This window comes from Ascaphus truei, chromosome 16 (genome assembly GCF_040206685.1).
Source record: "Ascaphus truei isolate aAscTru1 chromosome 16, aAscTru1.hap1, whole genome shotgun sequence".
NCBI lineage: Eukaryota > Metazoa > Chordata > Amphibia > Anura > Ascaphidae > Ascaphus > Ascaphus truei.
The window spans coordinates 47,108,987-47,127,327 of NC_134498.1; the positions used below are offsets into that span (position 1 = coordinate 47,108,987).

Genomic DNA, 18,341 nt, shown 5'->3' on the forward strand with positions numbered 1-18,341 from the left:
TTAAAACCTGACTTGTTTGGGGGGCCTTGAGGAGTGGAGTTGAGCCCCCATGGGGTAACTAATAATTACAAAGAGTGCAAGATCTCAGAACCATTAGCTTCCCTTCTCCAGGCAGATTTTTACTGATAATGTTAATGATTTGTAATGATAATTTTATTATTACTAATAATAATAATAATTAAGGGAATAATAAAACTAATGAGGATATTTTATTGATGATAGCAGTGATGTAATGGTCTTAGTTTGTTGTTCTGTTTCATTCTTGAGCTGGCTACAGACAACAGCGACACCTAGGGGCCCCACTGGGAAGCGCACGCAGGCGGAACAAAACCTTTTGCAGCTGCCGGGTTTCCGGGAGGAAGGATTCACCAACGGACCGGAAGGAGGCCTGTGTTGTTGCTTGGCACTTGGAGTGAATTAGAGGCATCGCTCCCCAATGGCCTCGTCTATGGTGAGAATAGAGTAGAGTGTGAGTGAGGGCGCGTGTGCAGGGCAGGAGTTGAGTGTGCAGGGCAAGTGAGGGGGTGAGTGCAGGGCAAGTGAGTGTGCGCAGGGCAAGTGAGAAGTGAGTGCAGAGCATGTGACTGCAGAGCATGTGAGGGGTGAGTGTGTGCGCAGAGCAAGTGAGTGCGTGCAGGGCGAGTAAGGGTGTGTGTGCAGAGGGTCTGATTGTAAGGGGGTGAGTGTGCTGTCACTAAGATATATTGGCAAGGGCTCCCAGGAGTTGGGTTACCATAGGGTATTATCAGTTTGGGCAGCTATGAAAATTTGATGGGGATTTTCGGTCAAAAATTGCCCGCACGTCTGCTTCAGAGTATGTGGAATTAGCTCCGTTAGGGGCAGATCCTCTGAAGTCCATCAGTTTTACGCTAACAACGATCGTCACTGATTTTAGGTTTATTTTTCTTCAGTTTAATGGGTATCCTCAAAGCTACCGAGATGCAAAAATAACGTCCGTTAGTAAAAGTAGCAGCGCTAGTAACGGGGATTTTCGTGGGGCAGAAATGCATTAATCATTGCACATTGGCAAAACTTGAACTTACCTAAAGCTAATGCAAATATTGCTATAATATATAGATAACTGTATTTATTGTGACTTTTTTTTCCCCCGTTATTTATTATGTCTTCCATTTATTTTTTTTGTACATTATTAAAATGTATTTATTATTGTAGAGTTATGTATAGATAAACGTTATTGTATACCCATACTTAATACAGTCATGATTACAGTATATACCATATTAGATCACACAAACATCACCTTAACCACTAAAAAACAAACTATAGTTTGTGTTTCAGACATTAATATGATCATATTTATATCATCTCTATCCCACATGTAACTTTTTGTAATCAAAAGGTTAAGTACTATACTCGGTACATTGCTTCTAGGCTAATAATAACAACTAAAAATCAGGGTCAGGATGTAGGCAACGCCAGCTTTTGGAAGGTCTTAAATGTCATAGCGTTATTCCCATGCTCTTACAGCATACGTTGTTAGGTAAACTGCTCATTACCATATCATTTGCATCTGAGGAAGCTAGACGTCTGTTAAAAATTAGTGATTCTCTGGTTTTCAGGTGAACGCGAGGACATCAAACCGCTAAGCACCTCTAGGGATCTGCGTTATGACTTAGCGTACCGATAACCCAATTTAGCGGATCGATTATTTAACGGACATCTAAGGATCTACCCCATAGTCTTTAATTACCGCACATTACCAAATGCCACGGATAACACATGTTAAGTCTTATGAAAAGTATAGTTTGGGGAAATAATGCAGCCTGAGCAGCCCTTATTTCACTCTGGTCTCCTCTGCTTAGATATCAACCAAATAGCATCTATTGTGTCTGCAAAAGAAATGGTTCAAAGTAGTAGTGGTATTACACACGGTAGTGCCAGCACTCTAATGTAACTATACGTTGGCAGTGGGAGTAAGGCTTTACTCTTGGGGCAAAAGGCTCTCAATAATATTATCTTGTACAATGTGTTAGAAGCAAGTTGACAGCGAGAATGGGGGAGCTTCTGCTGTCCTTGAATACAGGAAACTAAGGCTGTGTCCATGCTGAGCGCGGGCGATCAAACACATTGAGGTGTATGGTAACATCCACAGTGCACATGAGTGTTGGCACTTGCAGGTTTTTGGCGAGACAAAGTTTTGTCTTTGTCTTGCGATGGCCGGCGGGCCACAGATAGTCCACAGATCGCTCGGCTGACAGGCACGCGCGAGACCATGTTCTCCGTCGCCTGCACCTGCACCGTGGACTCGGCCTAAGGCGTCTTATGTGGAGCAGAAGCAAAGATCCCACAGGTGAATGCAGTTGTTAATATAGGTTTCTGAGATGCTGCATTCCTATTTGTAGTGTTACCGGCATTAAGAGAGCTGCTTAGATTAAATATTATGATAAACAGAACATTTACCTTGCATCAGGTTTTACTTTGTATCTTTGTGTTTAATCTGTTGTGATGTTTTTTTTCCCCGGTAAAAAAAAAATCCGACTTTTAAGTGTAACTTAATTCCAGTTATTATTGACTTTCAGGATTTTAGGACTGATGTGGATCTGGCATGCAGAGCAGCAGAAGAATTTGTCAATATATACTATGAAACCATTGACAAGAGGAGGAGGGTAAGTATTGCTTTTTAACTGTGTCATGCTCAGACACAGAGTTTGGTTACCATTGTAACTGCTAACTGTACTTCCCTTGAAGCTTTTTAAAGATCTTCAAACATTAGTATAAATAATTACTGGGAATACATATTAGCCGTAATATTGCAGTCCTACTAACTCGTCTCCCTCATCACCCGCTATCACTGTTTGCCTTATTTACAGTGTTACTTTTATTTTAAACCTATCGCTGAGCGAGTGAACTAAACAGTTTAACCTTGAAGTGTTCGTTTGCGTTAAGATTACCCGTAAATAAAGGCCGCTTCAAACGGGCAGTAACAACTTCTTCTCTTCAGCTGTTGACCAAGCTGTACATGGACACAGCTACTTTAGTCTGGAACGGTAACCCTATATCAGGGCAAGAAGCGCTCATCGAGTTCTTCGAGATGCTGCCATCCAGTGAATTCCAGGTTAACATGTTTGACTGCCAACCTGTTCACGGTAAGACTCCTAGACTCCATGTGCTTTATAACGTTGCAACATCCCCAACAGGTGGCAGGCCTGCTAGGCCCGATCTGTAACAATTGCAGGAGTAGCTGAGTGGTACGAACATTGCCTTTGCAGTGTCAGGTATCCTTGTGACATTGGGCAAATCTTTTATCTTTTTAAACATTAATTTTAATTTTGTTCACATTATTGGGGAACTAAAAGTAAGAAGGAGGTTAGGTGGATAAAGGGGAAAAAAAGGGTGGGGTATGGGGAGATAGAGGAAGGCACAAGTAGCTTTATTTTCACCACAAATGGTATACCACATGATGACATTATCATTGCAGCTGTACAACTCCTTTTTTATAGTTCCTATATAGTGCAGCGTCTCCTATCTATCCCTCTGTCTCTCGTCGCATACAACCATGGTTCCCAGACTGCCATGAACCTCTTTAAGGAGTCATTAAGGGTCGCTCTCATTTTTTCATAGCATAAGGTCCGCCATATTCTTTCCATCGCCGCTTGGGGCTGGTTTCTCCCATGTGCCTGCTATGCAGCAGCGCAGCTGGCAGGATATGTAGAGAGAGTTTGCGCTTCCTATTGGGTATACACTGGATTGGGTTATTTAATAAGGTCACCCAGGGATCCGCTGGAATTCCCAGAACCCTATTTAGTAGTTTTACAATCTGCCTCCGTAGTTTCTTTATCTGTGTAAAGATCCACCAGGAATGTAAAGATGTACCTTCCTGGCCACACCCTCTGAAGCACAGGGAGACACCTGCCTATATATTTTGTTCAGTTTGGATGGGGGTGGGGGGGGATGTTATATACCACCAATACAGTAGCTTGTCACTGTTTTCCTTAATTAAAGTATTCATTGGGGACCGATGCTGGGGCTTCCCAAATGTCCCCCCAAATTTTCGGAGTCTCTCGGCTCCCTTAGGCCTGTGTCCCATCCCCCTGGGATTAGGTCCTGATATATATTGGATACCAGGCTCTTAGCACGTGAGTGGCACCTGCGTACCATTTCTCAATCTGTGCTGGTGTCCGGCAGACCCTCATAGAGTGCTTTGAGGAAAGTGGCTAATTTGTATATATCGGGGAAAGTTCTGCATTCAGGATATTTTGTGTCCCATTAAAATAACCAATTATTTTAACCGTTCCTTCCCCCATCCTCTCTCTAATTCTAGTGATTCCATTATCTATCCACCATTTAAATATTTCCCTCCCCGTGCCCGGTAAAAACATGGGATTACCAAATAAGGGAGTCATAATGGTGTTTGGCTGTATTAACCCTTAGTTTACCCCAATGGCATCCCATATTCCTTGGGAAAGGTGTGCGGTGGGGAGTATATCTCCTCCCCTGGTTCCTGGGTATCCCCCTTAGATCTCTAAGGGGAGCTGGGCTTGTATAATAGTTCTTGATATCCACCCGGCGAACCGTATTGGGTGGGGTGTGCCAAAGGGCCATCTGAGCAATTTGTGCTGCTCAAAAGGTGGGCAGTGCCAATCCCTCCCTGGCTTTAGCTTGAAGGAGGTGCCTCTCCTCACTCTTGGTCTGCGGTTACTCCGAATTAATTTTATAGTTTGTTTTTGTAGATACTCTATATCTTGATGTTTTAACCTTAATTGCGAGGGATCTAAATAGTTTTTTTGGGAGAAGGGTAATTTTAATTGAGTACATTTTTCCTATGCAGGAAATGTAGTATTTTAAAAGTCCCCTTTCAATGATTTTAAGCATGTCTGGATAGTCCGCCTGATATAGTGTGTGGTAGTTTCGAGTTATTCTTGCACCCAGGTAGGTAATTTTATTTCTGCCACTTGAAAATGAAGTTGATGCCCGTGAGTTTGACGACTTCTGGGGGAAGATTGATATTTAGGGCTTGCGATTTATTCCTGTTAACTTTTGAAGCCTGAAACAGACGTAATGTATCTGGGGTATTGTAGAGGTTGGGTAGCATGGTCAGTGGTTTGGTTAGTGTAGCTATCACATCGTCTGCAAACAAGCTGATTTTATATTCATCGGTACCTAGCTTTATCCCCGCAATGTATGGGTCCCCTCGAATTCTGCTGGCTACAGGTTCTAGCGAGAGGGCGAGCAACAGTGGGGAGAGGGGGCACCCTTGTCTTGTACCATTTTTTCTATCTCTATGGTTGCCGAACACCTCCCTACACTATTACTATTATTATTGTTATTCCTAAATACAATATTGTAGGCATCATAAACGTGTTTAAGGGTCTATCAACAAAATATGGTTTCTTTTTTTCTTATATGTAACGGGTTGGGTTACATTATTTGGTGTGTTTGCAAATAATGTGTTGCGTTCACAAGGAACACATTAAATATCTGCCCATTCGTTACGACAGAGGCTCTCAACTCCAAGTTGGGGGGGAGGGGGGGACGGGACTGGAGATGAGAACGGGATAAAACGCCTCTTTTGGTATTAGGCCAGAAGATGGCGCTGCAGATCAGGGGACTTCAATCACTGATTGTATTATCTCCCCAAACTGTTTGCTGCTTTGTACGTAACTCAATCCTGCCCCCCAGTGGTGACAATGACTGAGCATAAGCTGCAGCCTAAATAATATATACTGTATATTGTGAGTTTATTCATCATATAAATATTTTTTTCATATGTTTCTTGCTCATGAATTTGTAAAAATAAGGATAGAAAACATGACACTGTAATACACGGTATAATAACATGGTGAACAAAAAAATTGTGAACTAGCGCTAAAGTGTAAAACACAGTGTGATATTAAAAATAACTTCTAATAAAGGTTGGCTGCCCGGTGATACTGCCAGTACTAACAGAATAACACAAAACAAAGAAAAACCTGGCGCCAAATTGTCAGTGGAATGTCCTGAACTCCTCAAGGGATCCGCACACTTGCTCGACAGACCATGCAAAGAGAAAAACACAAACAAACAAAAATCATAGCGCAACACTGTAGGGTGAGCAGTACTGCACTAATACACAAAACAATTAAGAGTCCTAGCGACAATTTAAAATACTATTTATTAAAAAGAACTATGCCAAGACAGGCAATGGCAAATACAAAGAACCGCAGGTCATCTGGGACACAAAAATTGGAGCCCTACTTACAGACAGCAAGGCTTAAACTCGCATTGGAAGGAACAAGTCCTATATGCAGATGGTCTCCCTGCCGGGTGATGTCTCTGCTCCGTTGCGGCTCAAACTCCAGTCAGTCCCTGCGATGGTAATTGGAACAGCTCCGGCCGTGGAGGCTGGTGTGCGGGGTCCACAGCTCTGCACCGCGTGTAGACACACGCGTCACTTCCTCCTCCGGAGCAACGGTAAGTCTCTGCGCGCCCGCGCGCGATAGTACCCGTGTCCTTAAAGGGACAGCTGGCAGGCTGAAGGGAAAGCCAGGCTCCAACGCCAAATAACCATATGCGTCCAAAAGCCAGTCAAACAGTGGCTATGCCACTAGCCCTACGCGTTTCGTAAATGTCATTCTACTTCCTCAGGGGCTGAAAACAATGATACTTAGTGACACATTAATAAACCCTAGCCAATTAAAATTAATTGATCATTTAGAATTAAAACAGCCTGTATGTCATTAGTACCAATTCACTACATGGACTCTTAAACATACATAACATCAAACACATAAAAACAATAGTATCAACATATGTCAAAATATGTGCACCCTAACGACACATACATATTAAATAAACCAACAGTGGTATAAAGATATTCAAACTCTCCCCATGGATATAATTGATTGTTACACAAAACTCCTTTGCTATTAATTCATAAATCTAGCAGGTGTTGCACTAGTCAATGTCGCAGTTGGCTATAAATAACCAATTCTCTCCTATCATATATTGCCAGACCTATCTATTTACCTAAAAAAGAACCCAATTCAAAATCAATATTGAGACCATTGGGGGACAGGGTCTTCAGTTCGTAAATCCAAAAGGCCTCACGCCTATTTATATGTTTAATAATGTCCCCACCTCTCCAATCTGGAGTACATAGCTCAATAGGTTGACAAACCAGGCCCTTTGGGTCTCTGCCATGATGTAACAAAAAATGGTGGGACACACTGTGCATTGTTAGACCTTTCTTTATATTATAGACGTGTTCGTACATACGTCTTTGAAAGGTTCTACCTGTGCGTCCCACATATTGCAAGCCGCATGGGCATTGCAACACATAAATTACAAATTGTGATTTGCATGTAATGTGTGACATAATCTTGTACACCTTATCAGTAACGTTAGATCTAAACTCAATGCTACACCGACTGTATTTACAAGCTATGCACTTTTTGCATGGTTTGAACCCATTAGGACCCTTGGTACTTCTCATTTTATCCTTCCCTTGGTGTAAAGGACAACTAGGTGCCAATTTATTTTTAAAATTATTTGCTTTTTTAAAAATGATGGAAGGTTTCGGAGTTAGTACCTGTGATAGTGTAGCGTCCTGTAGCAAAATTGGCCAATGTTTGGCAAAGATATTTCTTATTCTTGGGGCCATAGCATTATATTGTGTAATGAAAGAGATGTTACTCCTTCCTTGATCTAACCCTTTATCTTTGTATTGAAGGAGCTTATTCCTGTCCATATTACGGACCAGGGATATTGTGCTATCAAGTTCATCTATAGGATAATTCCTTTCAAGAAACTTTTCCTTGAGTTCATCCGCCTGTACCGCAAAAGACTCCAAATTTGAGCAATTGCGCCTCAGGCGGATGAACTGCCCTTTGGGGATTTGGAATTACCCAGTATACCGAGGCTGCTAACAGGTAGTGCACACACTTTATGGCAACTTGATTGAAGAGAGACCCAGCAATGATAAATGAAACAATAAGCCTCCGGTATTGAAAACAGGGAGTTGGGTAATAGTAAGCCGGATAGAGGTACAGGGGGACACCTCCCTAAGGGGCGCCCCCAAGTAAATCACAGCCCGGCACTAACCGCCTCAATAATCTCCCTGAAATACCGCGTGGAGGTTAGGAGTACTCACGAAAAAGCCGTCCCTGTTGGTGCAGGGAATTCTGCAGCGGCTTCCTCCTCTGGTGTAGCTGGCGTCAGCGTGCTCCTCCGGAAATGATGACACAGGAAGAAGGGGGTAGGATGGTCCGTGGTTCACAGCAACTTCAGCAGCCAACGCATGGATGTCTAAAAAAAACTTTATTGATCGCTAGCAGCAAACATCAGGCAACCACTCTAACATGTTTCGTCCAGGCTATGGACTTTTTCAAAGAGTGCTGATAGTGTATGGCAGCCAAATAGATATAGGGAGTGGCGAGTGTATGCCACCAATAGAAACAGGGAACGTATTTAAACCTCACCTGTGGTAGATTAATCATTAAAGTGGATAACTATCTCCACAACAATCCCCATAGCAATGGCTGCACAACAAGGTATTTACAACATACACATGAAAAATCTTAAAAACAAAACAGAACATATAATGGATAAATTTAAAAACACAACTACTGATGTTTTAAGTTACCAGCATCATTATTATTATATAAAGCTGTATCAATTAATGGAAGTATACAGATGTATAACAAAGGATTTCATATATCTAGTACTTATAAAATCTTTTCAGTACTTATAAAGCATTTTCAGTATCAAGATTCACCTTAAAGGGATATAAACATTTTATCAATTTATTCACATAATTCATATCCATGAATACAGTGGCAACCGCACGACAGACAGTAACTTAATATGTCACCTCCCAGATCACAATGTAATTGGGTGAACACTGTGAACCCACCCCAAAACTTAGCCATTACCCCATCAGGAAGTGTTTCAGTTCCCACTCCTGATTGATGCCGGCCGGATGGAGTGTGTTCAGAGTGTACACCCAATACATTTCCTGTTTATTTAATACCCCCTCTCTATGGCCTCCTCTAGCGTTACAAGGGATATGTTCAATTGCCATATAGGAAAAGTTGGCTATTCCCCCTTTAGGGCATCTGGAGAAGTGTCTGGGAACTGGGTGAGATACATCATTCTTTTTAATAAGCCTGACATGCTCGGCAATGCGGGTCTTGACTGGCCGAATGGTTCGTCCCACATACAATTTTTTGCAACCACATCTCAAAAGATAAATGGTGTAGGATGTATTACAATTCAAAAATTCTTTAATAAAATATTTTTTTCCATTGATGTCAGTTTGGACAAATTTTGTACTATGAACATATTTACACATGGAACAATTTCCACATGCATAAAAACCTTTAGGAATACTACCAATTCTTTTAAGATCAGTTTTAGTTTGAAAGTGACTTGGCGAGAGGTGTGATGCTAGTGTCTTAGCCCTACGGAATGAACATTTTGGTCCCTTCAAGGTAAACTCAGCAATATCCTTATCAAGGCACAGGGTGTGCCAATGTTTATGCACAATGTCGCATATAAGCTTGGATTGGCGACTATAAGTCGTGATGAATAATGGACTCATATCACTATACTTGCTCTTAGATTGTATGTACCCCTTATGATGTTTGTCTTTTTTCTTTTTATCGAGGATTCCAGGGCGATCCAAAGTCATAGCGTACTCGTATGCTGTCTGGATATCTGTATATTTGTAACCCCTGGCTTGGAATCTCTCAAATAGTGCTTGTGACTGTAAAGAGAAATTCTCGTCATCAGAACATATCCGTCTCAACCTTACAAATTGGGCCCTCGGAATACTTTTGATTAAAGATTGTGGATGACAACTTTTGGCTGACAGTAGTGTGTTTCGGGAGTTTGGCTTGCGAAATATGTCAGTTTGGATTAGCATGTCATGGTCTATGTAAAGGAGCAGGTCCAGATAATTGATGCAATTTATATTTTGTTCATAAGTGAATTTGATATTAACATTATTGATATTAAGTGTGTTTATAAATGCTACAAGTGATGATTCATCGCCGTCCCATATAATAATGAGATCGTCGATGAATCTTTTATAGTAAATAATTTGTGAACGATAAGAATTATTACTGTGATATATATATTGTGCTTCCCATAACCCCATGAATAAGTTTGCATATGATGGTGCAAAACTTGTGCCCATTGCAGTGCCTAATAATTGTAAATAAAAACGTGAATCAAATAAGAAATAATTGTGAGTTAATAAAAATTTAATAGATTCTAATAGAAAAGTGCAAAGTGAAGTGGACAGATGTGATAAATGTAAAAAGTGCGTGATAGCTAATAACCCGTGATCGTGATTAATGATGGAATACAGAGAGATCACGTCAAGGGTGACCCATCTGTATTCCTTTTTCCAGACCAGATCCTTTACATCTACCATGAGGTCCGTGGAATCCTTAATGAATGACGGTAATGCCAGTATCAATGGTTTGAGATAAGAGTCCACATACCGCGATAACCCATCTCCCAAAGATCCAATACCTGCCGGATCAGTATAAACTTCTTAAAAAGGATCCAACACAGGACTTTATTAGTCAACTAGATGAAATTATTGAATTTGGAAAGATACTTTGTACATTAGACAAACATGAGATTGAATTTTTGAGAAGTCCACATCCCGTGATTCCGGTATTCCACCATCTCCCAAAGATCCATAAGTCACTGGTCGACCCTCCTGGTCGTCCTATAGTGGCAGGTATTGGATCTTTGGGAGATGGGTTATCGCGGTATGTGGACTCTTATCTCAAACCATTGGTACTGGCATTACCGTCATTCATTAAGGATTCCACGGACCTCATGGTAGATGTAAAGGATCTGGTCTGGAAAAAGGAATACAGATGGGTCACCCTTGACGTGATCTCTCTGTATTCCATCATTAATCACAATCACGGGTTATTAGCTATCACGCACTTTTTACATTTATCACATCTGTCCACTTCACTTTGCACTTTTCTATTAGAATCTATTAAATTTTTATTAACTCACAATTATTTCTTATTTGATTCACGTTTTTATTTACAATTATTAGGCACTCCAATGGGCACAAGTTTTGCACCATCATATGCAAACTTATTCATGGGGTTATGGGAAGCACAATATATATATCACAGTAATAATTCTTATCGTTCACAAATTATTTACTATAAAAGATTCATCGACGATCTCATTATTATATGGGACGGCGATGAATCATCACTTGTAGCATTTATAAACACACTTAATATCAATAATGTTAATATCAAATTCACTTATGAACAAAATATAAATTGCATCAATTATCTGGACCTGCTACTTTACATAGACCATGACATGCTAATCCAAACTGACATATTTCGCAAGCCAAACTCCCGAAACACACTACTGTCAGCCAAAAGTTGTCATCCACAATCTTTAATCAAAAGTATTCCGAGGGCCCAATTTGTAAGGTTGAGACGGATATGTTCTGATGACGAGAATTTCTCTTTACAGTCACAAGCACTATTTGAGAGATTCCAAGCCAGGGGTTACAAATATACAGATATCCAGACAGCATACGAGTACGCTATGACTTTGGATCGCCCTGGAATCCTCGATAAAAAGAAAAAAGACAAACATCATAAGGGGTACATACAATCTAAGAGCAAGTATAGTGATATGAGTCCATTATTCATCACGACTTATAGTCGCCAATCCAAGCTTATATGCGACATTGTGCATAAACATTGGCACACCCTGTGCCTTGATAAGGATATTGCTGAGTTTACCTTGAAGGGACCAAAATGTTCATTCCGTAGGGCTAAGACACTAGCATCACACCTCTCGCCAAGTCACTTTCAAACTAAAACTGATCTTAAAAGAATTGGTAGTATTCCTAAAGGTTTTTATGCATGTGGAAATTGTTCCATGTGTAAATATGTTCATAGTACAAAATTTGTCCAAACTGACATCAATGGAAAAAAATATTTTATTAAAGAATTTTTGAATTGTAATACATCCTACACCATTTATCTTTTGAGATGTGGTTGCAAAAAATTGTATGTGGGACGAACCATTCGGCCAGTCAAGACCCGCATTGCCGAGCATGTCAGGCTTATTAAAAAGAATGATGTATCTCATCCAGTTCCCAGACACTTCTCCAGATGCCCTAAAGGGGGAATAGCCAACTTTTCCTATATGGCAATTGAACATATCCCTTGTAACGCTAGAGGAGGCCATAGAGAGGGGGTATTAAATAAACAGGAAATGTATTGGGTGTACACTCTGAACACACTCCATCCGGCCGGCATCAATCAGGAGTGGGAACTGAAACACTTCCTGATGGGGTAATGGCTAAGTTTTGGGGTGGGTTCACAGTGTTCACCCAATTACATTGTGATCTGGGAGGTGACATATTAAGTTACTGTCTGTCATGCGGTTGCCACTGTATTCATGGATATGAATTATGTGAATAAATTGATAAAATGTTTATATCCCTTTAAGGTGAATCTTGATACTGAAAATGCTTTATAAGTACTGAAAAGATTTTATAAGTACTAGATATATGAAATCCTTTGTTATACATCTGTATACTTCCATTAATTGATACAGCTTTATATAATAATAATGATGCTGGTAACTTAAAACATCAGTAGTTGTGTTTTTAAATTTATCCATTATATGTTCTGTTTTGTTTTTAAGATTTTTCATGTGTATGTTGTAAATACCTTGTTGTGCAGCCATTGCTATGGGGATTGTTGTGGAGATAGTTATCCACTTTAATGATTAATCTACCACAGGTGAGGTTTAAATACGTTCCCTGTTTCTATTGGTGGCATACACTCGCCACTCCCTATATCTATTTGGCTGCCATACACTATCAGCACTCTTTGAAAAAGTCCATAGCCTGGACAAAACATGTTAGAGTGGTTGCCTGATGTTTGCTGCTAGCGATCAATAAAGTTTTTTTTAGACATCCATGCGTTGGCTGCTGAAGTTGCTGTGAACCACGGACCATCCTACCCCCTTCTTCCTGTGTCATCATTTCCGGAGGAGCACGCTGACGCCAGCTACACCAGAGGAGGAAGCCGCTGCAGAATTCCCTGCACCAACAGGGACGGCTTTTTCGTGAGTACTCCTAACCTCCACGCGGTATTTCAGGGAGATTATTGAGGCGGTTAGTGCCGGGCTGTGATTTACTTGGGGGCGCCCCTTAGGGAGGTGTCCCCCTGTACCTCTATCCGGCTTACTATTACCCAACTCCCTGTTTTCAATACCGGAGGCTTATTGTTTCATTTATCATTGCTGGGTCTCTCTTCAATCAAGTTGCCATAAAGTGTGTGCACTACCTGTTAGCAGCCTCGGTATACTGGGTAATTCCAAATCCCCAAAGGGCAGTTCATCCGCCTGAGGCGCAATTGCTCAAATTTGGAGTCTTTTGCGGTACAGGCGGATGAACTCAAGGAAAATTTTCTTGAAAGGAATTATCCTATAGAAGAACTTGATAGCACAATATCCCTGGTCCGTAATATGGACAGGAATAAGCTCCTTCAATACAAAGATAAAGGGTTAGATCAAGGAAGGAGTAACATCTCTTTCATTACACAATATAATGCTATGGCCCCTAGAATAAGAAATATCTTTGCCAAACATTGGCCAATTTTGCTACAGGACGCTACACTATCACAGGTACTAACTCCGAAACCTTCCATCATTTTTAAAAAAGCAAATAATTTTAAAAATAAATTGGCACCTAGTTGTCCTTTACACCAAGGGAAGGATAAAATGAGAAGTACCAAGGGTCCTAATGGGTTCAAACCATGCAAAAAGTGCATAGCTTGTAAATACAGTCGGTGTAGCATTGAGTTTAGATCTAACGTTACTGATAAGGTGTACAAGATTATGTCACACATTACATGCAAATCACAATTTGTAATTTATGTGTTGCAATGCCCATGCGGCTTGCAATATGTGGGACGCACAGGTAGAACCTTTCAAAGACGTATGTACGAACACGTCTATAATATAAAGAAAGGTCTAACAATGCACAGTGTGTCCCACCATTTTTTGTTACATCATGGCAGAGACCCAAAGGGCCTGGTTTGTCAACCTATTGAGCTATGTACTCCAGATTGGAGAGGTGGGGACATTATTAAACATATAAATAGGCGTGAGGCCTTTTGGATTTACGAACTGAAGACCCTGTCCCCCAATGGTCTCAATATTGATTTTGAATTGGGTTCTTTTTTAGGTAAATAGATAGGTCTGGCAATATATGATAGGAGAGAATTGGTTATTTATAGCCAACTGCGACATTGACTAGTGCAACACCTGCTAGATTTATGAATTAATAGCAAAGGAGTTTTGTGTAACAATCAATTATATCCATGGGGAGAGTTTGAATATCTTTATACCACTGTTGGTTTATTTAATATGTATGTGTCGTTAGGGTGCACATATTTTGACATATGTTGATACTATTGTTTTTATGTGTTTGATGTTATGTATGTTTAAGAGTCCATGTAGTGAATTGGTACTAATGACATACAGGCTGTTTTAATTCTAAATGATCTAATGATCTACACGCGGTGCAGAGCTGTGGACCCCGCACACCAGCCTCCACGGCCGGAGCTGTTCCAGTTACCATCGCAGGGACTGACTGGAGTTTGAGCCGCAACGGAGCAGAGACATCACCCGGCAGGGAGACCATCTGCATATAGGACTTGTTCCTTCCAATGCGAGTTTAAGCCTTGCTGTCTGTAAGTAGGGCTCCAATTTTTGTGTCCCAGATGACCTGCGGTTCTTTGTATTTGCCATTGCCTGTCTTGGCATAGTTCTTTTTAATAAATAGTTTTTTAAATTGTCGCTAGGACTCTTAATTGTTTTGTGTATATTAGTGCATTACTGCTCACCCTACAGTGTTGCGCTATGATTTTTGTTTGTTTGTGTTTTTTTCTTTGCATGGTCTGTCGAGCAAGTGTGCGGATCCCTTGAGGAGTTCAGGACATTCCACTGACAATTTACGATATAATAACATGACACTGTAATACACGGTATAATAACATGACACTGTAATACACGGTATAATAACATGACACTGTAATACACGGTATAATAACATGACACTGTAATACACGGTATAATAACATGACACTGTAATACACGGTATAATAACATGACACTGTAATACACGGTATAATAACATGACACTGTAATACACGGTATAATAACATGACACTGTAATACACGGCATAATAACATGACACTGTAATACACGGTATAATAACATGACACTGTAATACACGGTATAATAACATGACACTGTAATACACGGTATAATAACATGACACTGTAATACACGGTATAATAACATGACACTGTAATACACGGTATAATAACATGACACTGTAATACACGGTATAATAGCATGACACTGTAATACACGGTATAATAGCATGACACTGTAATACACGGTATAATAACATGACACTGTAATACACGGTATAATAACATGACACTGTAATACACGGTATAATATCACTTATCACAATTATTACATTTGAAAAGATAAAAGAAAACATTGTACAAGGTCATAACAAATACGGGCAGGGCAGCGACTCCCATCAGGGGGCTCAGGAACCCCTAGGGATTTGTGAGGGGTGTCTGAGCCCGAGTAGGGACTGCGCACCTAGTAAGGCCCCAAACTGCAGCGGAGCCTGTGGGGCTGGTATAGCTGTCACTTACAGCAGGAGCTATCTACAGTAGTAATGTTTTTTACGAGGGGGTGCACAGTGTAAAAAACAGTTTGGGAACTGCTGGTGATGGAAAACTGAGCTCTGGCCCCTTTTATTAAAGCAGCACTAATTGCTGCATTGCCTTTGAATGTATTTTTTTTATTACAGGATTGAAGCCGGGGGTATCCGAAGCTGAACTATGTTAATTTCAGATCCGGGGAGCCCCTGCTTCCAGAAATACTTACCTCCATAGCAGTGCCAGTATCTCTGCAGGCAGGGAAATAGTGCGCCGGCGTTTAAATCTCTCGCGCTACGTGGGCCAATAGGAAGCCGGTATGTCACCCGATGCGGCTTCCTATTGGCCAGCATGATCGGGACATTTAAACTCCACAGAGATACCGGCACTGCTGAAGAGCTACGTAACTCTGGAAGAACGGGGTCCCGGAACTGCAATGAACACAGTTGAGCTCCGGAAAAACCCCTGCTTCAAACCTGTAATAAAAACAAAACAATTACAAATATAAACACAATGTAGCCTGTTCTGCAGCTTTAAAGATCATTATAATCCATATAGTGATTATGAAATGATTATTATCTATGATGTGTTTTTGCAATTTAGATATAAATGTATTTATTCTTTGCTTGGGGTTCTGGTACCTTCTTTCTTACAAAAAAACGTGTATATATATTTTTTTATTTTAAAGAGCAAGCTACCCAAGGTCAGAAAACGGTTCTGGTTGTGGCCCACGGGACTGTGAAGTTCGAGGGAAACAAGCAACGCTACTTCAACCAGAACTTCCTACTGACGCTTCACACAATGCCGACCAACAGCGTCTGGAAGATAGCGAGTGACTGCTTCCGTTTCCAGCATTAGGGCAGCTGGTCCGCATCGTACGGCGCCGGGCTGCGCGGCGGGGGAAACGTCTGCGTCGAGCGGATGTTCGTTTTGGGGCAGCCCTGGATTTGGCGCCTGAATGTTCGACGCCAGACTTCCAGTATCCTGCACGGCGTGTCCGATCTCCGTGGCATTGCCTGAGAAGCACGGCAGTCTGCATACCATTTCACAGCCGTACGGAAGAGCTGTATGGTTTTTTGTTGAGACATTCTAATAAGGTTTTTTTCAGTGACATGGCATTTTTTAATTTGTCATTTTAGTTCGTTAACAAGGGTGGGAGCCGTGCTGGTCCTTTCTTCCAGGTAGTAACAGAGGAGGGAGAGGGAGTCGGGCTGTGATACCTTTTATTGGACCAACAAGTAGTTTATATGTTACAAGCTTTCCAACCTCTCAGGGTCCTTCCTCAGGTCCGACCCCGACCCCGAGAGGTTGGAAATCTTGTTACGCATCAACTACTTGTTAGTCCCATAAAAGGTATCATACCCCCTACTCCCTCAGTCACTCATTTTAGTTAAAAATAGTCATTGTAATATTTGCATAAACAAGCCCATAAACAACATTTGTGTTGTGTATTTTTTATTTTTTTACAACAAAAAAATCAAACTTTTTTTAGTGGGCAGGTAATGTCATTTAAATTTCTTCGTTTTGTACATAAATTAAAGTTGCTCCGAAACCTTTTTTTTAATTTTTTTTTTTTTTAATGTGTGTTTTTTATTTTTGTTTCCCTTCTGTAAACGGCATTCTGTAATAAATCCGTGGCGTTTGGATTCTGCCGCCGTTACCTGTGATATGTTGTACGGGAAGATTCTCCTGTAACCTCGCTGGCTGGCTCCCCCCTCACCTCCCAATGACAAGGGGTTAATATTCTAAAAACATGACGGAGTCGTCTTTTTGTTATCACCGGATATCATTTGGGCGCTAGGAAGAGAAGGGACGATTTCCAAAGCACAATTTGAAGGGGGAAAAAAATAAACAATAGTTGTCATTTAAAGTGGCCAGAAAAATGGTTTCAAATGAGTGTCTTTCAAACAGGAAATAATTGGGGGATTTCATGACATCACAAGGAAAAATGCAATTTTGTACGAGAAACAAGACATTGAGCTAGCTGAATGTCACTTTATTAGCGAGTGCTAAAAGTATTCATGGACATGCAACTTGCTGACAGTTACATATCTCATAGAAACAGGACTGATACAAAGCTTGTTATCTATATATATAAATTTGAAAATCTTGGTTGTGAGTGTCTGGAGACCATTTGATTGGTCCGTCGGTCCGCCCGCCCTCCCACGGCTCTCATTGGCCAGTGTCTTGCCCCTCCCCCCCCGATGGCCCGCCCCCCCACGGCTCTCATTGGCCGGTCTACTCTAAGCCACTGTTCCACTCACACACCCCACTCTCACCCGTGTGGACTGCTCACACCCCAGAAGCTTCCTCATACTGTGTGAGCCCTGAGATCTGTAAGCCTACCCTGCAGATTACATCCGCAACACACACACAAACCCACCCACAACCCCCCGAGACGCTGACCACGACACCAAAAGTAAGTACCACACTCCCCCCCCTCTCACCCCTCCGGACTTGCCCCCCCACCCCCACTATCACCCCTCAGGCCCTCCTCAACGGCTGTCCGCCCTTGACCACGCCGCACGCCTTTTCATTCAAACACCCACACCACCATACACACCTCACCCGCCTTCCTTACTACACTACCACGTATTACAACAACGCTGGGTTCTTGCCAACATTTTAAACAAACACAACAC

The 18,341-nt window shown here is 41.3% G+C and overlaps 1 protein-coding gene across 1 annotated transcript; it reads left to right on the plus strand.

The window, feature by feature from the left end:
- The first annotated feature begins 302 nt into the window (after window positions 1-302).
- On the plus strand, window positions 303-17,582 carry NXT2 (nuclear transport factor 2 like export factor 2). The gene is made up of 4 exons (XM_075573453.1): window positions 303-451; window positions 2,541-2,627; window positions 2,963-3,107; window positions 16,388-17,582. The coding sequence occupies exons 1-4, from the start codon at window positions 437-439 to the stop codon at window positions 16,555-16,557; spliced, it is 417 nt and encodes a 138-aa protein (XP_075429568.1). The 5' UTR covers window positions 303-436; the 3' UTR covers window positions 16,558-17,582.
- Window positions 17,583-18,341: the final 759 nt, after the last annotated feature.